This window comes from Lissotriton helveticus, chromosome 9 (genome assembly GCF_964261635.1).
Source record: "Lissotriton helveticus chromosome 9, aLisHel1.1, whole genome shotgun sequence".
Lineage (NCBI taxonomy): Eukaryota > Metazoa > Chordata > Amphibia > Caudata > Salamandridae > Lissotriton > Lissotriton helveticus.
Window position 1 is genome coordinate 667,151,893 of NC_136070.1, and position 25,791 is coordinate 667,177,683.

Below are 25,791 nucleotides of genomic sequence, written 5' to 3' on the forward strand. Positions count from 1 at the left end.
CTCCACTGATGTCAAGAAGAGCTCAGTGGACCTACCTTTTGATGGAGCACACCTGTTCGGCGACAAAGCTGATTCCACATTACAGTGATGCAATACCAGTAAGGCCCCCACTCATTCACTCAGCTTACAACCACCTTCTTCCTGGAGGGATTATCATCAATACCGGTGTTTTAGTGGCTTCACCATAGGTTTTCCATTTGTAACAGGCACCAATATCAACCACAAAGTCAACAGCAGCAAAACAATGCAATGCTCAGGCAGTACATAGGTAGATCCAGAGGAAGGGATCAAGGCTCCATTCAGCAACCCTCGTCCTCATCCACTGCACCTTCAGGGATGCAAACTTTGTTTACTTCTCAACCTTCATCAGGAGCCTATAGGAGGGAGAATGTCCGCTTTTCTATCAGCCAGGAAGTTCATCATTCCGACCAGTGTGCCCCCCCTGCCTTCTTCCCACACCCCATATCATCTGGTCATACCTCAACAAAAGGTGGCATCACTTCTGAGCCTGGATCTCTAAACAACATCTGCTGGAAAGAAATCAAAATCCAGATGGATCAAGACACGCCGAATTCATGGGGAGCCTATCTGCGGAAATCCATATCAGAACTCGAAATACAAACAATATGGGACAGCCAGTGGGACAAGGCAGCATTTGGTAGACTGGTAAACAAAACATCAAAGAAGAAATCTCTTTTAGAAGACAAAATTACAACTTCAAAACGCAGACATGGCTGGACCGTGATTAATTCGTACACATCATTAAAGCCCCAAGCATATCTATTAACGCACTTCAGCATCGAGCTAAAAAAGAGCTTCACAAAATACCGCCTGGGCTGGCATGATTCGAAAGATCTGCAACCGTCGTGGCAAAGTAATCACGAGACACATATTGTCGACTATGTGTTTTCTGTAACAAAACTTTAACACACCTGTTGTGTGCTTGCCCAGCAGTTAACGATACAAGGAGGGGCCTTTTAAAACCAATTTTTAATGAATTAAATATATGCACCTGCAGGCAAGCAGTAATACGCTGGCTGGAAGGATCCTCAATAATTTTGGCCTGCCGAGATGTAAAATTCCTAGTAAAAGTAAGGAACCTTTTAAGGCAAGCCGACCTACAGGCCATAAAAATAGCATAAGGCAGGACGGCAGGCGCACAGTATATCTGACAAAGAAATATTCAACGGCATCATGGCAATACACAGGAAAACGACCCAGTGGGGAACCTAAAAAGGTCATCTCCTTCACGAACAAGACTGAGTTGAAAGTTGGCTATTTTTAGATCACAATTTAGGTGTATACAATGTTATGCAGATTTTAATTTTTTTTTCTCTCTTTTGTAAATATGGAATTGAGTACTTCATGGAACTTTGAGCATAACACCTTTCTTTTATCAAAAAACATGTAAATTTTAACGATTTTAAGAAATCATATACAATAAAATCTTGAATATGAATCTGAATCAATCATCATCTCAAGAAACTTTCTGTATTACAGTTCAACACACCCTCCTTCACTGTCACTCACCACATCAATCATTACTCACAGTCACTCAATAATCAGATAACTCATTGGTGCAATGGCTACCTGTTCCCATCCAAGCACGGTGGTAGGTACACTATCTCCCCTTTGATACAAGCAACAGATTATAATTTGGCAGTCTTGTAAATCAAACGATTGTCTCGGGCAGCCATCCAAGATGAAAACAAACAGAAGGATCCTAGGGTTATGATCCTTCTCCCTGGTGGTCCGGAGTTGTCTCTGCTCTCCTTGGGGGTTTTAGTCAGTATTCTGTTGTCCATCACTTGGCTGGAGCTGGCTATACCTTAGAGGAGAGTCGGGGCTCTCTCTTCGCTCCTGTGGATATTGATTCATTTGTTGTGGGGATCAAGATCCTGACACCAGCTACATGGTTACAACAACAAAAAGCAATAAGACATGGGGAACAAAGAACACATGCAGGCATATGGCAAAACTAAAGCACACTGGCTAACTACACAAAATAGCCACCGACCACATGGTTAAACAGCAAGCAAGGAGGCATGGCCACAACAAAGAAGACATGTAGGCCTATGGCAAAAGCACACCAACTGCCTCCACAAAATGGCCACAGACCACATGGTAAGACAGCAAGCAAGGGCGCCTGGCTAAAAACAAAGAATACATGTAGGACTATGGGCACATTTTGTAATTTAACCCAATGCCATCCATGGCCTAAATGATGTTTTAATTCAACAAGCACCACAGAAACAGTTGTCTCATGCAAGCATAACTAATACTAAGCCTACTGGCTGGGAGGCCCATTGGCAGACTAGCCCACATAGCAAATTAAATGAGTATTGCAAATTTATTGAAAAACATGGAGAATATGTAGCGAACTGCGCATAATTTTCCCTTTTAAAAAGAAGAAATATTTCATGCAAAAAAATAACTAGGCTACTACTTAAACTGCATGCCACTCCACAGTACATTTAAAAAATTGAATAAAAGTACAAATAAATCCTGGTGCATGCCCCCAATCAAACAAACAACACCCATGTACACCAGTTTTTCAACTTACTTGTGTAATCTCAAATACCATGGGGCAGATTTACAAGCCCCATGCGCAGCCGGTGCATCACGTTGCGTGACACACTGGTGGCATAGCCTGCTGAGTGATATTTACAAGCACAGGTAAAGTCACCCTCCGTCACTTAACCTGTGCTTGAAAATATCGCCAATGTCCACCCAACACTTTGCGTGTTAGGGGCGTGACATGGGTGTTGCAGTGGGTGTTCCCACGCAACACCCATATACACTGATGCATTTCCAGATTTACGAGATATCGTAAATCTGGAAATGCGTCAGAATACTATGCCACCCCAGGGGTGGCGTAGCGAGGTGAAATGAGGAGAAATGTTTTAATTTTTCCTCGTTTTTTCCTCTTTCAATGCATGCTGCATTAAACAGCACACATTGAAAGAGTAATTCACCTCTATTGATTGTTTTTGTGCAGGAAGGTGCCCCTTCCTAGACAAAAACAATCTCCCCATGACGAAGGCATCCTTGCACCATGGTGCAAGGGTGCCTGCGCCAGCACATGGCAGCAGTTTTTGCGCCAGTGCAGGTGGAATCCCAGAGATGCGACATATTGTAAACATGTTGCATCCCCGTGCTTCCAAACTAACGCAGCGTGGCGCAGCAAAATGACTTGCTGCATCGCGCTGCATTCGTTTCTTGTAGATCTTCCCCAAAGTCCTTAACTCTAATGGTATATTTGCAGCAGACAAGTAGAGTGATCCTTCCAGTGCCAAATCCCAATGAACAGTGACCAGGAGATGGACGAAGCACTGGGAGGAGCCTGCTTAACGGGAACAGGAAGTTAGAATCTCTGGGACACATCCTTCCTGGAGGATTTTTTTTTTAAAGGCTTCACAAAAAAACAACTCTAACGGCCAGTTGGAGAAGAAAATCCACTCATAAAGCCTCTCAGCTGGATCTCGAGCACAAGAGCTGCCCAAGTGCTCCATTTGCGATCGCCACTACATTGGCGCCGTTGCGGCTGGAAGCCACACGAATGAGCACGAAGTCTTGCAGGTCTCGCTAGCGGTGCTAGAAATCTTGCGTGTGCTCACAAGCGGCCCGAGAGTATCTTGGTGCTCGCAAGTGAGTGCCAAAACAAACCTCGAGTGCGCAAACAGAAAAAAAAACTTTTGTGCCCAAAAGACAGAATTCAGGACCTCTGTGTTCTCCGCGAGGCACAGAGTGTCCGAATTCCGCAAACTCCATGAGTGCAGTGGAATTTTAGACCCAGGCCAAATGCACATACAATCAGGACATCTAAAAAAAGCAGCTGAGCTGTCATCAGAGGCAAGCAAATATACAGCCCATCTCACAGGCCTAAACAGGCTTCAGTAACTCCACAGTAGTACCTATATTGGACAGGCAGACAACCCCAATGTCATAGACAGATGGTCATCCAGCACTGGCTCAGTCTGAGAGACTTAGACAATTTTCTCGAACACCAATCATTCCTGCAGAGAACATCTAACTTTCACTGAGTTACAGACATAAAGCTAGACATCCAGCATTCACCTGGAACTACGCATGTGCTGCACCATGGTGACAGGTACAAAGAGGACACATGCACATGTAAACACTATTTCGTCACTATTTAGCTCTCTTCATCCAAACAAACAAATATTTCTGCGAGAAATACACGTATTCTCAAACAAAAACAAGCATTGGAAATGCAATAGGTCTCGCATTAGGAAAGTTTGAACAATTGGTATTGTAAATGACACTTTTTTTATTTATGTGTTGGTTTTGAAAATAGCAAAAGTAATAGCTTTGTCAGTTACAATGTCAATAGTTTGAACTTTCGCAAATGTGACACCTATAGCATTTGTAATGCAATGTGTGTTGTCTTTACGTGACTTAGATGTATTGCTATTGCAAATAACAATGGCTTTTAATTTTGTAAATAATTAATACTTAAATAACATTTATTGTAATTTATGATGGCAATAGCTTAAACGTTTGTAAATTAATTTTGTGAAGATTATGTTCAGTGTATTTTATTGTGACGAAAATCCAAGAACATTGCATTTGCACCTGGTGGTGGATGTGGTGGTGGTGGGTGTGGTGGATGTGGTGGTGGATGTGGTGGTGGATGCGGTGGTGGTGCATGTGGTGGATGTGGTGGTGGTGGATGTGGTGGTGGATGTGGCGGTGGATGTCATGGTGGATGTGGAGGTGATGATGGATGTGGTGGATGTGGTGGTGGATGCGGTGGTGGTGGTGGATGCGGTGGATGTGGTGGTGGATGTGGTGGTGGTGCATGTGGTGGATGTGGTGGTGGATGTCATGGTGGATGTGGAGGTGATGGTGGATGTGGTGGATGCGGTGGTGGATGCGGTGGATGTGGTGGCGGTGGATGTGGTGGTGGATGCAGTGGTGGTGGTGGATGTGGTGGTGGTGGATGGGGTGGTGGATGTGGCGGTGGATGTCATGGTGGATGTGGAGGTGATGGTGGATGTGGTGGTGGATGTGGTGGTGGATGTGGTGGTGATGTTGGATGTGGTGGTGGATGTGGTGGTGGATGTGGTGGTGGATGCGGTGGTGGATGCGGTGGTGGTGGTGGATGCGGTGGATGTGGTGGTGGATGTGGTGGTGGATGTGGTGGTGATGGTGGATGTGGTGGTGTTCAGTGGGAATTTGCCGGACAATTTACATTAAGATGTTTTATACTTCATGGACATTTTCAGGGTTGTCTTTGCTTTGTTGTGAAAACTAAAGGGCAGACTCTAAAAGTATCCAATTGCAGGCGAGGAGCCCTTAACGCTGGGGGCCAGGAGCCCCTCCGGGTTCTCATAATAATCAGCCACGGATCAAAGCAGCGCCTGGGCGGAAAACAAAGAGAACCCCGTGGAGACCTCCAAGCGCCTTTGATTTCAAGCAATGCCTGCTGCAGGGGTGGGCCCGTTGCGAACAGCATGGCGGAATTAATTCAATTCAATGGTGTGGCCAACAGTGATGGGGAGGGGCAGGGAGGGAAGGGGGCGAAGGGGGCAAGGGTAAATATGGACATGGAGGGGGTCGGATGAGGGAAAGAAGAGAGGATATTGAAGGCAGGGACGAATGACGTGTTTAGAAGAGAGAGGAAACGAGAAGGGAGGGCTGTAGTGAGGGGGAGGAGGAAGGGGATGAAAGGATGCTGAAAGGCGGAGTAGGAGTAGAGGTTACGAAAAGAATGAAGGAAAAGAGGTCAAGCAAAGGCATGAAGCAACTGAAGGACAGAGGGAAGGCAGAGAAGGGGGGGAGGAGAAATGCGACAAATGTTTTGGGTAAAAAAAAAAAGAGACGGAGGGAAGGCAGGGGAGGGGGGAGAAGAAATGCGACAAATGTTTTTTTTGTTGTACTTTATATTTGCCTGGCTATATACATATATTCAAGCATGTACTCCATTAGGTAGGCATGGCTGTGGAGAGGTCAGTAGCACGTCAGGCATCGGCAAACCTTTTGGTCAGATTGGGAAATTAAAACAAGTTAAAACGGTGAGCCACCGTTCTGAAAGTAAATGCGCACATGGTGTACTGCAAATGAAAACAAGCAGCTCATTAGGAGTGGTGGGGGCGGGCACAGAGAGACGTGACACGGTGGGGAGGGGGCGGAGCGGGTAAAAAAATTTGCCTGGCTATATACATATATTCAAGCATGTACTCCATTAGGTAGGCATGGCTGTGGAGAGGTCAGTAGCACGTCAGGCATCGGCAAACCTTTTGGTCAGATTGGGAAATTAAAACAAGTTAAAACGGTGAGCCACCGTTATGAAAGTAAATGCGCACATGGTGTACTGCAAATGAAAACAAGCAGCTCATTAGGAGTGGTGGGGCCGGGCACAGAGAGACAAGGGGGGAGTGGATGCTGGAGGGGGAGGTGTGCTGGGAGAGAGAGTGGCGCTCTTCTGCCCCTACTTTCAAAGCTGCCATGACGATGCGACACGGCGGGCAGGGGAGGGGGCGGAGCAGTAGCACGTCAGGCATCGGCAAACCTTTTGGTCAGATTGGGAAATTAAAACAAGTTAAAACGGTGAGCCACCGTTATGAAAGTAAATGCGCACATGGTGTACTGCAAATGAAAACAAGCAGCTCATTAGGAGTGGTGGGGGCAGGCACAGAGAGACAAGGGGGGAGTGGATGCTGGAGGGGGAGGTGTGCTGGGAGAGAGAGTGGCGCTCTTCTGCCCCTACTTTCAAAGCTGCCATGACGATGCGACACGGCGGGCAGGGGAGGGGGCGGAGCGGGTAAAACAATAAATAAACACGACGGCTGGACGAGAGAGAAGGGGTGGGGGGAGGATAAATGCGACACGGCGGGCAGGAGACGAGGGGGCGGAGCTGGGGGAGGCTGTGAGATGTGCACGCGCTTTTAAGCTCTAAGCGCATGCGCATTGAGCTTAAAAGTCACGGGCACTGCAAGGAATCGCCACGATTCCTTGCAAGTTAGTTAAAGAGTGGTTAAGCCCCCATAGTCTCGCAAGCTCGATGCGCATGCGCATCGACAGGCGAGAACTAACAAGTTAAAACGGTGAGCCACCGTTATGAAAGTAAATGCGCACATGGTGTACTGCAAATGAAAACAAGCAGCTCATTAGGAGTGGTGGGGGCGGGCACAGAGAGACAAGGGGGGAGTGGATGCTGGAGGGGGAGGTGTGCTGGGAGAGAGAGTGGGGCTCTTCTGCCCCTACTTTCAAAGCTGCCATGACGATGCGACACGGCGGGCAGGGGAGGGGGCGGAGCAGTAGCACGTCAGGCATCGGCAAACCTTTTGGTCAGATTGGGAAATTAAAACAAGTTAAAACGGTGAGCCACCGTTATGAAAGTAAATGCGCACATGGTGTACTGCAAATGAAAACAAGCAGCTCATTAGGAGTGGTGGGGGTGGGCACAGAGAGACAAGGGGGGAGTGGATGCTGGAGGGGGAGGTGTGCTGGGAGAGAGAGTGGCGCTCTTCTGCCCCTACTTTCAAAGCTGCCATGACGATGCGACACGGCGGGCAGGGGAGGGGGCGGAGCGGGTAAAACAATAAATAAACACGACGGCTGGACGAGAGAGAAGGGGTGGGGGGAGGAGAAATGCGACACGGCGGGCAGGAGAGGAGGGGGCGGAGCTGGGGGAGGCTGTGAGATGTGCACGCGCTTTTAAGCTCTAAGCGCATGCGCATTGAGCTTAAAAGTCACGGGCACTGCAAGGAATCGCCACGATTCCTTGCAAGTTAGTTAAAGAGTGGTTAAGCCCCCATAGTCTCGCAAGCTCGATGCGCATGCGCATCGACAGGCGAGACCTAAAAACGTTATTTTTGGAACTTTAAGTTGTATGTTTTGAAAAGGATATTGCGGCCAATAGGCAGTTGCATATATTGTAAATGAAATAAACACATACACGCACCTGCTGACTGGATAACATAATATGTATCATGCATGGCCAGTGACTTATGCAAACACCATCAGACTGGAACCCACGCGTACAGATACTAAAAAAACATTAAACTGACTCCAACTGCATCCACCTCAGATTCTTGCATTTCTGCCTAGGACTCTCTTTACATCCTCGCTGCATGTACCGAGATTCTTGTCACTGCACGCACTTTGCAAACTCACCCTGCCAAGCCTCCTGAGGATTCACATGGACAACTACATGGCTCTTCAGTGATTTCATTGCTGTACCGCGTCACAGAAGTACTGTGCCAAGTCTATGGACAGTACTGTACTGCCAGTGCCAACATGAACTTTTCACAAACAGCCAGTGTAAGCAGGGTTGGATTGGGAATAAAAATCGGCCCGGGCACACAAAAAAACAAAACCGGCCCACATTTTCATAAACACTCCTCATATCACTGCTTTGGTGTAATCTTCTAAAAAATCTTTAAGGTGGGAGGGGAAAAAATATGCACCCGTTAGTTTACACTGGTGAAACAAGTGAGGCAACTTCTACTCAGGTCCCCTGCCCCCGCTCAGTATGTGCAGACATTAATGGGCCGGCCCGAGAGACAAAGGGAGTGATATTGCTGCTAAACGGAGGTAATGAGCGCCCATCCGCCTCTAGAAAGGCCACTCAGACACACACTGGGCCGCTGACTGTATCAGAAGAACAGAGACAGCGCCCAAATAGCCCCCCAGACTGCTAAAAAAAGCAGCCCACAGCAGAACTCGGACACCGGCCGCTAGGGCATTGCCTGAATACCCGCGTTACCAATCCGACGCTGAGTGTAAGGGCTCTGCGCAAGTGTGCTGCATCGTGCCATGCTGTCGTCTGGATTGAGCGTCTGTACGCCTCCAAGCTGAAGAACGGCACGCCAGGAGATGTTGTCTTTGCAACATGCCATGGCCCATTAGTTGCTTGGAAAGCGTGCCCGTAAGTTTTGCTCTACCAGCAGTTGGTGGAGTTTTTGCAGTCCTCCGTGCTCCAAGTGGAGTTTACCACCCACCCCTAACTTAATTCCACCTTGATGGAATCACAGATATAAAACTGAAAGCATTTCCTAAAGAGGAAAGTGCAGTAGCAGAGGGAAGGAGGCAGCAGCGGTGCGTCCATTGGGGCGTAGGGGCGTAGCCCCACCAGCCACCATGGACGCATCGCGGCCGCCGGCCGCAATAAAATACAATGAGAATACTAGCAATCAGCCGCCGGCGGGAATTGTGTAGGGGGGTGGCCTGCTGCAGCTTGAGTGACAGTCCACACTCAGGCTGCAGCAGACCGTAGGGCACAGTTTCGTTGGGGAACTTATAGTGCGCATGCTTGGGAAAGTTGAAAACTTTCCCAAGCATGCGCACTGTAAGTTCCCCAGCGGGACCCAGGGGTGCTTGTTTGGTGCCACAGCCCGGGTTTTCTAAGGGCGACAGGGCGAGCAGCAAATGCGCCTCGCTAGCCAATCAGATTGGCTGGTGGCACACTGGCTCAGCCTCAGCACTGCATGGCCAATCACTGTGTGACTTCACTGTGAAGCCATGCAGTGATTGGTCATTCTGGACGTGCGCTGTGACGTTTGCCTGGCTGGTTGTTGCACAGCACTCACGGAATCTCGCCGCCAGACCTGACTGCGGGGATAAGTGTGGTGAGTAGCAAATAAGTAATAAAAACAACTCTGCTTCCTGTTTTAAGTGCCGAAATAATCAGGGTTTTTTCATTTTTTGGGTTGCGAATTCATTTTTTCGGCTATTTAAACCTTTATTGGACACGGTTAATAGAAAAAAGGGTTTGCCTCGTCAGGGGTCGCAAGCGCTATCTAAATGCATTTACAATACAGTTTGCCTAAAACGTGACGTGCAAGTGTTTTACTAAGACATATGGTGATGCCTGAAATTATAAACACGCACCCTCGAAGGCGTTAGTCGTTAAGATCCGGTGTCAGCCGCCTTCCCATTTGGCTCATCGCCCCCTTGTGGGGAGCCGACACAACCTGTACCCTCAATGGGGCCCCATTTCCTGTGCTGAAAACAAGCCCATTCAGCGCCTCGTAAGTACCCTCATCATGATCCCAGTGAATCGCCCCACCCTACGCTTTAGCCAATTTTAAATCTGAAGTTTGGAGCGTTCTTTGCATGAAAACACCAGCGTTTGAGACGACACGCTGCCAAACGAAAAATAATTAATTCTATTGAGGCTGGGGCTGGGCAGTAATACCCTTCATGAACTCCGGGGACAGATAACGAAGATGTGGGTGATGTGGGGTCTATACAGTAATTTGCAGCTTTATATAGCGCGAAGTAGCGAACGCGTCCCGAAGGTATCAAGCGCTTTATATGAGGACCAGTTCAGTTGTACTTCGATACGGTTCAGTTCTTTCCCTCTCTCCCTCCTCCCCCCCCCCCCCCACTACACACCCCCAGCATGATCGGTCCCCCGGGGATTCTGCCTCGGCCGAGACGAATGGGGTAGAAGCGGCAAAGTTTATAGTTCAATGTTAGTATGGGGAGGCCAGGGTAGAATTGCGGGTGGGATGACAAGGGTGTTGGCTGTTGAGGGAAGACAAATGATGGTATATTGATGCATCGGATATACTGTTTCAAATATATTAATATGATTATGAATGCATTTGCTGATTGTTAGTTAATATAGCATGCGACTTTAATCAGTAATGTATCACTAGGAAGATGCACAACTACTTATACAATGTATTGGAATGTTAAAACATACAAAAAAGTGAAGATACATACTATACTATGTTATATGCCTAAGAAATCTATTAAAATTGTGTTTAAAAAAATATGAGGACAGTCACAGCCAGTGTCTGCCACAGATCACACAGCGGTGGTAGGTGCCACAGATCACACAGCGCTGGGCTGACGCCGTGCTCAAGGACACAGATCACACAGCGCTGCCGTGCTCACAGCCAGGTGCCACAGATCACACAGGGCTCTGCTGACACCGTGCTCACAGCCAGGTGCCACAGATCACACGCTCCTGCTCTTAGTTGTCTGCTTTTTTTTTCTGTTAACTTAAAAAAATAAAAAAGTTCAAACAGACCACCGATAAATTCCTAGCTGTGGCCTGAGGAAGCACATTTTTGGGAAGCAAATGTAAAAAGGAAAGTCGGAACAAGACTTTTGAATGAGGATTGTTTTCCTCTCCACTCCCAGCCCACCCCCCATCCCAAATTTGCCAGTAAGCCTTGAACTGCTTTCCTGTAATAGAAAACTGCATAATGCACGTGTTGTTCTGCTGTGGTGAGTGACGGATGACTGTCATTTCAGTGGGTCATTTTCCCATTTAATAGCTAGACCTCGGATCACGTATTCCTGCGCTGTTAAACCGTTAGCATTGTTAATCTGATTTGGGCATTTAAGGCTGCAGCCGTCTCAAGTTCTCCCTTATCAGGCCTGTGTAGCTCCTTCAGATCGGTGTTGTTTTTTCTTTACATTCCTGCACCTGTCAGAATGCAAAGAAAACAAAATTGCTGTTACCAATCGTGACAACGTGAGGTCTCGGTGAGTAGTGCCCATGGTGCTGATTAAAGAACCTCCAGACCCCAGTTTATTTTTATTTATTTTTTTGTATAGCGCCGAAGTTAGCCCAAAGGCTGTCTGAGAGCTTTGCATTTGAAAAGTGCGAAGAGAAAAACCATTTGAAAATCAAAACCACAATTTGCTTCAGTTATATAAAATAATGTCACAGAACTGAAATAAAGATTAATTATTGTCAATCAAGAATGAGCTGTTACAGTTAAATTTATTAAATATATCCAGTGAGTTGTCGATTTATAGTTAGAAAAAATAGGAAGGTGGCAATGGAATATAAATGTAGAGCATGTAGTTCTGGCTTACCTGCCTGATCATATGTGAAGTTATGCAAATTCTCGTTGTATTACAATAGAATTAGATTAACATTCTGCTTGACAAGAACCACAATGTTTCTAAATCGGATCCCAGCTTTGGTATTTGGTATTTTGGTATGAACTGGATAAATGCAACACAATAGATTTGCGAGCACATTAAAAACCAAGGAAAGGCTGTTTACTTCACTTTGCATTTTGAAACACTTGAATGTAATTTTAGTTATCTTACATTTATAAGTGCAAGGTTACAACTACTAAAACTCAAATCAAGGCAAGGCCTACTCACTGACATGGGGCAAGCTGATATCTCTAAATGTAGGCTGTGATCTGTGTTTGCCAGAATCTGGAATTGTGAATTTAGAGAATGGGATAATGGGAAAGGTATTTTTACAAATTAACTTTCACTGACATGAAGAAAGTTTTAAGACAGTAAAATCTAGACTATCATTATTTTTTGCCAAACAAAACCACGGGTCTCCAATTAATGTTGACATGTTGCCTGTACATCTTGATATTTACCACGTCCACAACAGTCCTTTGCAATTTCGCTGTACTGAATGATCACATCATATTAGTAACATGTATAAATTCCTTTGAAGTGGCCCTGGAGAGAATATCCATACATTCAATAATTACTCTTTTGATGTCATTGACAGCTGTACCTGTTTTCTAACATAGTTCCAGAATTAATCAGTTTGTGAGAAAAATGCTAAGACTGAAATTGGAAGGGAGCCTAGTTTTTGAAAGTCTGACTACTTCAGTGTGTAAAATGTTAGCTGTTGTGATAAAAGTCAGTGTAAGGCAATAACTGTGCAGGATGCCGCTTGCAATCACTCAACTCTACGTTTCATAGGCCTGAGATCTGAGTGGAGAGCCAGACTGCCTCTTGGACTTGTTAGAGTCCCATAAGGGCATAGGAAGTAAAGCAGGTGACTCAGTAATAAAACATCAACCAGCAGGTTTAAGAATATTTCTGAGGCCCACAGCTGGAAGTGATATTTTAGAACCACTGCAGTCTAGGAGAGTATTTCAGGACTTTGATCTTGCTTTTGAAAGTTGTTGGCTATTTTTGAGAGTAAGACGATCCAAAGGAGGCAAAACACAATCATGTGTATATTGAAAATTACAGGTCTCTTGAAATTAGTAGCCATCTGCAGCCCAGTCACATTCTACTTGGATGCTAATGACAAGGGTAACTCGTCATGGAGTTTCCATTGATTTCAATGGAAATTGCATTAAAGATCCAAAATAGCCTTAGCATCCAAGTGGTTAAGAAAGTACACCTCCCATGTCTCCAGTGGCAAAGTGAGCAAGGGACTCACGTCTGAGCATACCCTGCCAACTTTGCCTCAAGTTTGCCTCTTGAGTATTGAACGACCACTGATCTCTCACTGGCTGAAAGGACTTGTGTGACAAGCATCAGTTCCCAAAGTGGATGTGGTTTTTAATGGGATGGATGGATGTACACTTTTAATGGGATATGCTAAAGTATTACCAAAGTATTCCTAACTGCCCCCGGCTCCTGGTTGTGCAAGCATACCCGCACACAGCAACCTCGAAATGGAAATAAAAAATAAAAAAAACTCAGAGATAGTGCAGGAGGCACTGAAAGGTTTGAAAAAAATTAAAGAGGAGTGTTGGGAAAGGGTTAGAAGGCATGGGAAAGTGTGCCAGGCAACAAATGGCTAGGGGCTAATGGGGAAAAGGTGAAATATTTTATAATAAGTTGAGCGGGATGGGGACGAGCGGAGGAAGCTATGGACAAGTAGAGGGAAGCAACAATGAAAGTGACGAGGTGGGGGAAAGTAAAGGGGAAGCAGCACACAGAGGAGAGAGCAAGAGAACACACACATTCCTGAGCAAGAGACGGCAGCAACAAAATCTCTCAAAAGCCAGTGCTTCTCTCAGACCCAGAGCATTTCTGCTGTAGATACATGGCGGTGAATGCATTAAAACCACATAATCTTTGGGTCTCCCCCAGATTTGTGCACTGGTTCTTCCGGAGAGCCATCCAACTGTGTTCATGGCTCTGTAGCCAGCCCTTGTAGTTCTTCTACCCTCTCTAGGAGGGAGAGCAGCCTACTGCTGGGTTGCTATTACATGCATATCTGATATTTTATTAATTTTACTGGTTTATCACGCTGTAAATTTTGCTCTGTCATTTCGCTTTTTTGCCCATGTATGTTTCCTATTCCTCCCCTGTTTTTTGTTATTTGACTAGTTCATTCATCCTCTTTTGTATGGTTTAAGGGAGGGGTAGTTCCACTTGTTTTGTTCAGCTTTAGAATATGCTGTAGAACCGTGCATGGTCATTCTGTGGTTATACTGAATAAGCAGCTACCTATGTTATGCCAACTATTAATGTAATAACTGCACTTTCACAATTGCTTTATTAACCTTCCTGCTTTCTCAAATTTGCTTGAAAATGCTCGATTTTTCTTCTTTTTTTCAAAATTTTCTTAGGGGGGGGTTATCCCCCCAAACCCCCCTTTTGGGATTCGGGCTCGCTCCCGGCGCTCGCTCGCTACGGTGCTGGATGATAATCACTTTGTGCCCCACCACTTTAAAATTTCACCCACCGCCCCTGGAAGGAGGGAGCTTGATACTAATACAGTCTTCCAAGATGGTCCTCAGAGAAAAAAAAGACCCCTAATGTAGACGAACTATCACCACCCCTCCCATCTATAGCCCACATATAGTCCATTTTACCTTTTTGGATCACTAACCATAATTTCTTTGAGAGAAAGGCTCCCTCATTTTCTTCTTCAAAACAACTTCAGGCATACATGCCATTTTTGAAAATATTGGCATGTATGCTTTAGGTATGCCTTTAAAAAAATATATATATAGAATGACAGCGTTCTAAGTGTTCATTAGAATACTGTGAGGGGAAGGGCAGGGGACATGGAGCAGGGGCAGAGGCAGCAAATTGACAATGACAGGCAGTAGGGAGGCATAGAGGCAGCACAACTGAGCACACAGGGCAGGCGAGAGGTGTAGTGGCAGAACGATTGGCCATGGAGGGCAAGTGAGCAGGTGTAGCAGGGCAACAGGGTAGATGAGAGAGGCTGTGACAACACAGTGACCATAGATTGAAGGAGGGAGGGGCACAGGCAGCACAACATAACCTAGAGGGCAGGAAGAATGGGGTAGGGATACAGACTCAGACAGTGGAGGGCATGAGGGAGGTGGCAGAGGCAACAAGCTTACTATGCAGGGAAGACAGAAGAGACAGTTGCAGCACAATAGACCAAACAGGGTAGGCAGGATGGCAGTGGCAGCACAACAGACCATGGAGGACAACAGTGAGAGGACCAGAGCACGCACATGGACAATGGAGGGCAGGGCTGGGGTAGGAGGTAGAGAAAAATGCTGCAAGCTGACCAATCAATGCAGGAGCACAATGGACTACAGATTACAGGAGGAACAGGGCAGCAGACCATGTAGGGCAGGCAAGAGGGGCAGAGTCATCTCAACAGACTGTGGAGGGCAGGAGGGTGGGTGAAGCAGGCCTACATATGTACAATGGAGTGTAGGAGGAGCGGGCAGGACAGAAGCAGCACGCTGACCATGCCGGCAAGGAGGGAGGCTCAGTGGAAACACAATGCACCATTGAGGGCACCAGGAAGCGAATAAGGAGACACACAGACAATGGAGGGTAGAAAAGTGCGGCAGTGGAAACACAACAGACAATGGAAGGCAGGAGGAAGGGGGGCCGGACAATAGAAAGTGGGAGGAGGGGATAGGGAAAGAAAGCTAACCACACAGGGCAGGCGGTGGGGAATTGTCAGCACAATGGACCATGTAGGGCAGCCAGGATGGGCAGTGGAAGCACACCAGACCATGAAGGGCAGAAGAAAGAGTGCAGGGGCCGCACATGCATAAAGGAGGGAAGCTGAGAGAAAGGTGAGGCAGTGGCAGCACAACAGACCATGCATGGCAGGGGGCAGGATTAGTGGCAGAAATGGGGACCATGGTGGGCAAGAGGGAGCGGACAAGGGCAAGCACAAAGGACCATGGAGGGTAGAAGGGAGTGGATTGGGTCTGGACTCAGCCGACTAAGGGCAGGGTTAAGGGGATAGAGGCAGAACAATAGACTATGCAGGGCAGGCAGGAGGGGCAGTGGCAGCACAACGGACCATGGAGAGAAGGAAGAAGTGGGAGGACCTGGGAACTTTGAGAGTGGGAGGGAGAGAATAGTAGCACAGACTCGAATATTAGCAAGCAGTGTGGAGGGGGCAGGGACAGGAGCAGCAAGCCTACCATGATGGACAGGCAGAGAGGCAGTAGCAGCATGATGGATCAGCTAGGGCAAACCCATGTTATCATACATTGTATCACTGAACATATCAACAGAGATCTCTGTTAGGTGAGGTAATTAGTGACGCATGGAGAGGGCACGAGCTATAGGTATAGCCATAAGACCAACCACAGGGGTGCTCTGTAATCCTGCTGAAGAGCTTACAGCTCCAGCACAGAGTGCTTTAAAAAATATGGTAAGGTCACCAGGGTGTCCTGAATTCAATGACCCAGGAGACTTACTGTTTTTTTGTTCAATATTGCTGGGAGGCTGCTGTGCTCCCTGCAATCAACCAGAACATTACAAAAATGCTTGGTGGTACTTTTGTCCCTTCTAGGGGTGCCATCAAGATCATAAAAATATGATTCAAAAGTCCTTACAGGGCATTATGGAGTGTTCCTTGCAAGAGAAATGAATTATAAATGAATGGTCTGTGCCGTTCATTTATTATTCTTTTTTTGAATCTATTTGGAGGCGCCAGTGCCCACTGAGGGCACCTGGATTGTGCTTCTAGTTTATTTTCTTAGTCTAGGGCTGTGGTGGGAGCCTGAAGGCCCCTGCAACCCATGCTGACTCCAAGCCAGCACCCATACCGGTGCCTGGAGGAGACAACAATTTGTATTTATAAACCCGGCTCAGTACATTTGTTCCCACCGGGGCAAGAGCTGCATTTTACTCTGCGCCATCCCGGGCAGGAGCAAAGTTGTGTTCTCTGCCTGGGAGAGTGTGGGCAGGATATGCCCACAGTCTCCCAGGCAGGCAAACTCAATGTCCCAGGGAATGGAGAGGTGGGGCACACATCACCTCTCAAAAAAAGTCTTGACCCATGGGGAAGAGATCCTCAGGGCCTCACAAAGGATTGGGGAAGAGGCGACACGCCCCCACCCCTAATGTACAAGATCAACCCCAGGGGATGGGGTCCCCAAGCCTCATGAAGGCTTGGGGAGTGTGGTTGCATGTCCCCTCAACTAATTATCACAATATACACCAAGGGATTGGGTCCCCAGGGCCTTTATAAGGTTTGTGGATAGTGGGGTGAGGCCCATGCCTCTCTCCCCAATAAAATGTAAAAATTCCTATCCCCCAGGCCCTAGCCCATCCCCGGGAGCTGAAATGAAAAAAGGGCAGGAGGATGTATTGTTTTTTTTCTTCAGAGCCACAAATCTTTGGTGCTGAGAACCAATTATTGACAGCCAATCAGATCATACAGGAAGATCTGTTGGCTCAGTCAATCTTCCGTGGGGTGACATATACAAAGGTTTTGAACCTTAAATGATCCAAAATTACTGAAGAGATTTACATCAAATCACAAAAGAATGCTTTTTTGACAAAGACCTAGCTTTTTGTCAATTTTGGTGTAAGTTCATTCCGCCATTTTGGCTGTGTCTAATTTTCCTATGGAAAAATGCAAAGCCAAAACACGTTTTGTGACCTCCGTTTTCCTTATCTTAGGACTCAGAGGCTCAATACCCGAGTCCTAAAAAATTAAACAAAATAAGATATAAGGGAGCAGGGTAGGGGCACTGTGACCCCTGTGCCATCACCACACACTGCTTCTACCCTTGTATATTACATCACTCATGACATGTTAAATGCATGCTTTGATAACATCCCTAATGCCATATGGAATTACATAATTGATAACAAAACTGTGAAAGGCGAGGGCGTGAGTTTTAGTTACTTAGGGCACAAGTTATATTTACTTGAGATAACTGTAACTGGTACATTTCTGTGGTTTTGTTTGTTTACACAGTATTTTTTAACTGGAATTTCCCCCTAACTATAGAATCCTTTTAACCTTACCGTGCTCACATTATTTCATTTTCCTGACAACTGAGTCGATGAGTGAGTTACTCACCCAGATTGTCAGGGATTGGGCTGAACGCAATGATTTCACACTAAGTATGGGCAGTGAACTCTGCTCCGCTCGTGGAGTTTGCGGAGGTTTCCGCACTCCGTGTTACGCAGAGCTTGGGGAGTTCCGGAAAACTCTGCTCCGCGTAGCATCCCTTTTTACCTCACTCACCTTCGTCCACGTCAAGTTGGTGAGTGCAGAAAATCCACCTCCCAGCGAGATTTTTCCTCGTTCGTGGTCGTCAACACCAAGTTGGCTAGCGCGAGCATGGAAAATCATCCTCCCGGCTAGATTTCTCAATGCGGATAGTCAGATTTCTCATTGCAACTGAGAAACCGTCCGTTCACGTTGAGAAAGCTGCCGCCCGAGTAAAAATCTACCCGAGCAGCAGAAAAGAAGCAGCGCCTGCTTGCGCTGTGCATGGTGCCATTTGCAAGGATTGCCCAGTGCGGACAAGCACCTGGCACTGAAAATTACTGCAAACAGCATTTTTCTAACGCACACCACTTTTTGTGGAGCTCCCCTTAGAGCGGCAGTTTTTTTTGCATTTCGCTGAGTTCCGCAGCGTAACTCAGCGAACTCTGGCCAGGCTTTTTTCACACTCAGTGGATAACAATGGATCAAAACCTAAGGTAAAGCCAGTGTACCAAGTCCTGAACTGTACTGCACAATGTTTTGCTGCAACCATCTGGCCTCCTTTGTCACTGGCTAACTATGCATCCTTTTAAAATGAAACAATTTAACATTGCATTTTCTTAATTGTGAATTGCTGTACCCATCACAGAGAGAATCCACATTTGCCTTTTTCTTAAGTGTAAACTGATCCTACTCTACACTTTGCTGTTTGAGCTGCTCATATTATATTCCTACCGTGAGTCAAGTTTTTCTGACCAGACCGATCCCATTTCCAAGATACATGTTTCTGCGTTCGTCAACGTCAAGTTGGCGAACACGAGCGAGGAAAATCCACCTCCTGGCGAGATTTTTCCTCGTTCGCGATCGTCAACATCAAGTTGACGAGCATCGAAAATCAACCTCCGGCGACATTTCCCAACGTGGGTGGTCATATTTCTCATTGCGACTGGTCGCGTATGCTCACGACTGCTCGCATTGACAAAACGTCCGTTCGCATTGAGAAAGTTGCAGCTCATGTAAAATTCTACATGAGAAGCAGTGCCCGCGTAGGACTGTGCATGGTGCCGTTTGCGATGATTGCACAGTGCCGACAAGCACCTGGCACTGAAAATCACCGTGAACGCACACCGCTGCTTGCGGAGCTCCGTGTAGCACTGGAGGAGGTTTTTTTTGCACTTCACTGAGTTCCACGTAGCGGAACTCCGCCAAGGCTTTTTCCACACTCAGTGGATCACAATGGATCGAAACATGAGGTAAGGCCAGTGTACTATGTCCTGAACTGCACTTTTTGCTGCAAACGTCTGACCTCCTTTGTCACTGGCTAATTGTGCATCATTTTGACATGAAACAATTTCACATTGCATTTTCATCATTGGGAATTCCTGCACTCATCACAGAGAGAATCCATATTTGCCCTTTTCCTACTCTGCACTTTGCTGTTTGAGCTGCTCATGTTGTATTCCTACCCTGAGTTAAGTTTTTTCTGGCCAGATCGATCCTATTTCCAAGATACATGTTTCTGCATGTCTAGGTTTGCCATTTTATTTTCTAATCTGCACTCTTGAAAACATTCCTCAGTGTGCATTTGGAAAAACATCATTGTGTTGCAAAATTCATATACATTTTTTCTTTTCCTTCCATGAGCTGCAGCCAGAAATCATTCCAGGAAGATGAGAGTTGTAATTCAGGCTCTCCTCCACCGAATAGCTACCTGTGAGTAGGACATCACCTGCTATGAATCTTCATCATGTGGGCACTAACGTTTGCACAATTCCTATCACCTAGAGCTGGATTTGTGGAAAAATGTGTTTTGTGGGACATGTTCTGTCTGTCTACCGATATTGTGTGTGACTGTGGTGAAATTTTAACTTGTGCTCAATTTCCACTCAAGATAATGGAAACAAACTTTTATGTAACTTTGCTCAATTTTACATACACCAGATGAAATTAAAACAAAAAACAGTTTTGTACACTTCGAAAAATGACCTGCTTATTTAATTTACATTTGGCACCTTGCTACAATTTCTGATTAAAAAAGGCTTTATGTAGAGTTTAGTCAGATGGGTTACTCTGTCAAAATGTCACGGCTATCCTCTCCTCTGTAATACAAGTGCAGTAGGCTATATTGTACTTGTGACATGGAAGACTTGACATCCTTCACGGTTGTGATGAAGTATCGCATCTGCCAAACTCTAAATAAAGCGCATAATTTGTAGGGGATAAGTGGGAAGCATGGAATGGGGCTAGGCTGTCCACAGTTAGTTTCTTGGCACATGCTAGCTACTTACAAACTAACTATATCTCCATTGCTTGAAGTATGACTTGTCTTTTTCATTGCTCCAATTCAGACAAGACAAGCAGGAATATGGCACAGCTGCTGGGACAGAAGGTGCGTTTGGGCTTTCATGTACACTGCATTCTGATTCCAATGGGTTCTTACATTGTGGTAAAAATAGTTCACTGTTTGTGAGGCTGGTTGGGGCCATTGATGTGCATGTCCTAAGGTATAAGTTAATGAGCTAAAGAATGTTTTAAATAAAAGACCACTCTTTAAACAAAAAGTGGACATCTTGTTCAGTATGATGGAGCACAGGCCATTCTTACTATTTCTCCTGGTGATAGACTTTTCTTAGTTGCCTGAAAGGTAAAAGAGAGTGAACATTAATCAACATTAATCAACCAATTTAAATTTGGACAATCTATAGCATAAAGCCACACAAGGGAAATATGAATAGAGAGGTCTGTACCCCTCGAAGTCAAAAGGTATCTTCTCTAGAAACTAACAGTGTGAACACCAATTAAACCTACAGAACATTCGAGAATTCCACATCATCAACTCCAATAGTTTTCCACCATTCCACAATAGAAATTGACAACTTCACTTGAATTTCCCACCCTCCAGTTGAACATCAGGACGAGCTTGGATGACTCCCTGATCCTGATACAACATACATGGCCGTCTTCCCCTAGTGCATTAGCGCGTCTCATTCTTGCCAAAAGTTCTCAGGAATGTAGGTGCAGCATTGCTGGACTTTTAACATCTGACAGACTCGGCCCTCTTTTGCAAGAAGGATGTCTAACACAAGTCTAGTCTGCAAAACCATAGATCTAACAGCTACTATTTCAGTATCTACAACTAATAAAGCTCCTGCTATATTGGTAGCCAATGTAATTCTAATCTAGATGTCATTCAGAATCATACCCACAGATGGAATCATTGCACCACAATTATCTCCTACCACTTCCCCAGCAATGCCTCCTTTTTTAGGCCTAGATTTCTGCTCCCACACAGGGTCATCTTCATGTTCCACATGTTAAATCTTTGGGAAGATTACTCCTAAATAACATGTAGCATACAATGTCTTGGGCAATTTGAAATAGGCAAACTTTCCACAAACAAATTAAAGTCCTGGTATCACTGGATCGTTCCCATCTTGAAATATTCCGAATTTTCTCTCATTTCAAATGTCTGGTTATATTCAATCCTTCCCAAAAATAGAATGTCATATTCATTCTTGTCCATCTCCATATTCAATTTCCCTTTATGCTGCCAATCTAAAGCTGAAGTGGCTTGATTTCCTTCTGCTTGGTGATCAATCTCTTTGTTAGTTCACTTAGTTCACTTAGGTTTGTTGCTTTACCTCCCTCCTGCTGTCTATTACTAAATCTACACATTTCTTCTCAACATCTGTCAAAATGCAAGTTAAATTATGTCTGGGGGAATAGGTGATATCTAGTGTCAAGGTAGGTGTTAAATACCTTTTAGCGGTGTCAGTGACTTTGGTATAAGAATGTCTATTCAAGTCTTTAAACAAAGGAACTTCTGAAAGGACTAAATCATAATTTGAAAAAAAATATTGGAAATTACCAAGTCCATGGAAAGAGCCCACCACTAAACTACAGGTAACACCATAAGTCAGAGGAAGGTGATGTTAGGTTATACCTTCTGCAGCGTATGCAGGCAGTTGCGTGCAGTTGTAGCATTCTCTCACTTCCATGGTGTCCACATGTTCATAAAGCAATTTATAATAAACATTTGAGGAAAGATCACCTCTTGATGAATCTGTAAGCAACTCCTTAATGTAAAATGTAAACGGACTATTGTCAGCAGGATGTAAGGGTTTGGGGTTAACTTTGGGCTTAGCCTCTACTGAGCTAGATGTAGGTGATTTTTAATCCTGCAAGCAAAACAATCAGTATTACAACTATGACTATTAATGTGCCTGCTATTATGTACCCACATCTATGAGTGTTAGGGTTAGTTTCCATCACTTCTCCAAAACCAGACAGTTGGGTTTCAAGTAGCAGCAGCAGAGTCTTCTCTGTTGGATTCCATCTGTGCAGATTGCAAACAAAGTTCACATTAATGTAACAACATTTATTTACAAAATGTTTGTTAGACTTCCTCAGCCCTACTCCATGTTCTTCTAAAATGACAACCTCCAGCAGCCTCGGGCCTCAGTAATCCTCTTTATTCTTTTTAACAAAGGTTATTAAGTTGTCTCTATTCAAAAGCTCATTTCAAAGTTCAGTCTAGAAATAAATCGAATGATAATCCGGTTTTATCTGTTCCGTGGCAAGATGGAGTCAAAACACAGTTCAGCCGCAAGCATATCGTCACAGAGGTTCTGCCATAGCTTCGTCTCTATCCTCCAGTTCCCAAACGTTTGTCATTGGTGGCAAAGTATATACATTTGAGGGATGAGTAACATTGATGACGCTCTAGTTCTTTTTGATCTCCTGAGTGCAAGTCCTTCACCTTCTCCGACACTCGAATCAGAATCCTCCGTATCCTCTTGAATGGTTTGGAGGCCACATTCCTCTAGCGGGTTCAGTCTCCCTCTTTCTTGCCTTCCTGACCAGCGTTCTCCAGCTGCTGCTTGTGATTCTACAATTGCAAAAAACACAGTTGATGGACAGAATGTAGAACAATGTCATACATTCACCCCAGTACAAGGATCTGGGCCTAAATCCATCGTTTTTTTGCACTCCACACCACCCTGGGTTAGACACTGGCTATATGCAAATCAGCTCTGACTCTGGGCCTCATGGGAACAGTCCAGTCCGAACTACCAAGCCATGTCTTTCCCAGACCGGAATCAAGCATCCAAGGACCGGTTTCTGGCTATCAGCCTTCATCAGCCTGGATAGCTTGACTCCAGTGGTGTGGAGAGCCTGGGACTCACGTTTGAGCATACCCAGCCCACTCGGGGAGAAAAATTTAAAAAACACAGTTGATGGACAGAATGTAGAACAATGTCATACATTCACCCCAGTACAAGGATCTGGGCCTAAATCCATTGTTTTTTGCACTCCACACCACCCTGGGTTAGACACTGGCTATATGCAAATCAGCTCTGACCCTGTGCCTCATGGGAACAGTCCAGTCCGAACTACCAAGCCATGTCTTTCCCAGACCGGAATCAAGCATCCAAGGACCGGTTTCTGGCTATCAGCCTTCATCAGCCTGGATAGCTTGATTCCAGTGGTGTGGAGAGCCTGGGACTCACGTCTGAGCATACCCAGCCCACTCGGGGAGAAAATTGCAAAAAACACAGTTGATGGACAGAATGTAGAACAATGTCATACATTCACCCCAGTACAAGGATCTGGGCCTAAATCCATCGTTTTTTTGCACTCCACACCACCCTGGGTTAGACACTGGCTATATGCAAATCAGCTCTGACCCTGTGCCTCATGGGAACAGTCCAGTCCGAACTACCAAGCCATGTCTTTCCCAGACCGGAATCAAGCATCCAAGGACCGGTTTCTGGCTATCAGCCTTCATCAGCCTGGATAGCTTGACTCCAGTGGTGTGGAGAGCCTGGGACTCACGTCTGAGCATACCCAGCCCACTCGGGGAGAACATTGCAAAAAACACAGTTGATGGACAGAATGTAGAACAATGTCATACATCCACCCCAGTACAAGGATCTGGGCCTAAATCCATCGTTTTTTTGCACTCCACACCACCCTGGGTTAGACACTGGCTATATGCAAATCAGCTCTGACCCTGTGCCTCATGGGAACAGTCCAGTCCGAACTACCAAGCCATGTCTTTCCCAGACCGGAATCAAGCATCCAAGGACCGGTTTCTGGCTATCAGCCTTCATCAGCCTGGATAGCTTGACTCCAGTGGTGTGGAGAGCCTGGGACTCACGTCTGAGCATACCCAGCCCACTTGGGGAGAAAATTGCAAAAAACACAGTTGATGGACAGAATGTAGAACAATGTCATACATTCACCCCAGTACAAGGATCTGGGCCTAAATCCATCGTTTTTTTGCACTCCACACCACCCTGGGTTAGACACTGGCTATATGCAAATCAGCTCTGACCCTGTGCCTCATGGGAACAGTCCAGTCCGAACTACCAAGCCATGTCTTTCCCAGACCGGAATCAAGCATCCAAGGACCGGTTTCTGGCTATCAGCCTTCATCAGCCTTGATAGCTTGACTCCAGTGGTGTGGAGAGCCTGGGACTCACGTCTGAGCATACCCAGCCCACTCGGGGAGAAAAGCTATCCAGGCTGATAAAGGCTGATAGCCAGAAACCGGTCCTTGGATGCTTGATTCCGGTCTGGGAAAGACATGGCTTGGTAGTTTGGACTGGACTGTTCCCATGAGGCACAGGGTCAGAGCTGATTTGCATATAGCCAGTGTCTAACCCAGGGTGGTGTGGAGTGCAAAAAAACGATGGATTTAGGCCCAGATCTTTGTACTGGGGTGAATGTATGACATTGTTCTACATTCTGTCCATCAACTGTGTTTTTTGCAATTTTCACCCCGAGTGTGCTGGGTATGCTCAGACGTGAGTCCCAGGCTCTCCACACCACTGGAGTCAAGCTATCCAGGCTGATGAAGGCTGATAGCCAGAAACCGGTCCTTGGATGCTTGATTCCGGTCTGGGAAAGACATGGCTTGGTAGTTCGCACTGGACTGTTCCCATGAGGCACAGGGTCAGAGCTGATTTGCATATAGCCAGTGTCTAACCCAGGGTGGTGTGGAGTGCAAAAAAACGATGGATTTAGGCCCAGATCTTTGTACTGGGGTGAATGTATGACATTGTTCTACATTCTGTCCATCAACTGTGTTTTTTGCAATTTTCACCCCGCTTGTGATTCTACAGCACTAGGCCCTTCGTCTGAGTCTGAATTTCTCTAAGTCACCACCACAGGGCAAGACTCTCCTGCTTCAGCTCCAACTATCCATTCATCAAGGTCCCCCTTAGGCTGAACAAGTGCTGTTTCAGACTGTTGCTGCTCCCCTACAGCTTGATTAATCTGCTCCTGTGGTCTCTCAACCACCACTGGAACATCTGGGAGAGATGCTGTTACATCATGAAGGGGACATAGAACCCTGTGAGTGTGTGCAGCATGCAGCCAGTTGGGGAGACTGTCACATTTCACAACAGATGTGGTGACTAGGATCACCTGGTAAGGGCCATGCCAGCAGGGCTCGAGACAACTCTTCTTCAAATGTTTCTTCAACAAAACCATGTCGCCAAGACTAAGGTCATGGCACTGCTCCTGGTGATGCACCACATCAGCCAGTCCTTTGTTCACAAGTACATTTGCAGGTACCGCTGGCAGTCTCATTGCTCTTCCCATGATATTTTCATTAGAAGACAATCCTGTCCTCCGATTAGGAATGCTGCAATGACTCATCAACACAAGAGGCAAAGCAT

The 25,791-nt window shown here is 46.0% G+C and overlaps 1 protein-coding gene across 1 annotated transcript in view; it reads left to right on the forward strand.

The window, feature by feature from the left end:
- LOC144782918 (uncharacterized) overlaps positions 1-25,791 on the forward strand; it is a 200,002-nt gene that overhangs the window by 170,237 nt on the left and 3,974 nt on the right. Inside the window, exons 9-10 of the mRNA XM_078662161.1 lie at positions 19,757-19,819; positions 20,455-20,495. Of these exons, the coding sequence (XP_078518287.1) occupies positions 19,757-19,819; positions 20,455-20,495 (104 nt within the window). The remainder of the gene's footprint in view (positions 1-19,756; positions 19,820-20,454; positions 20,496-25,791) is intronic.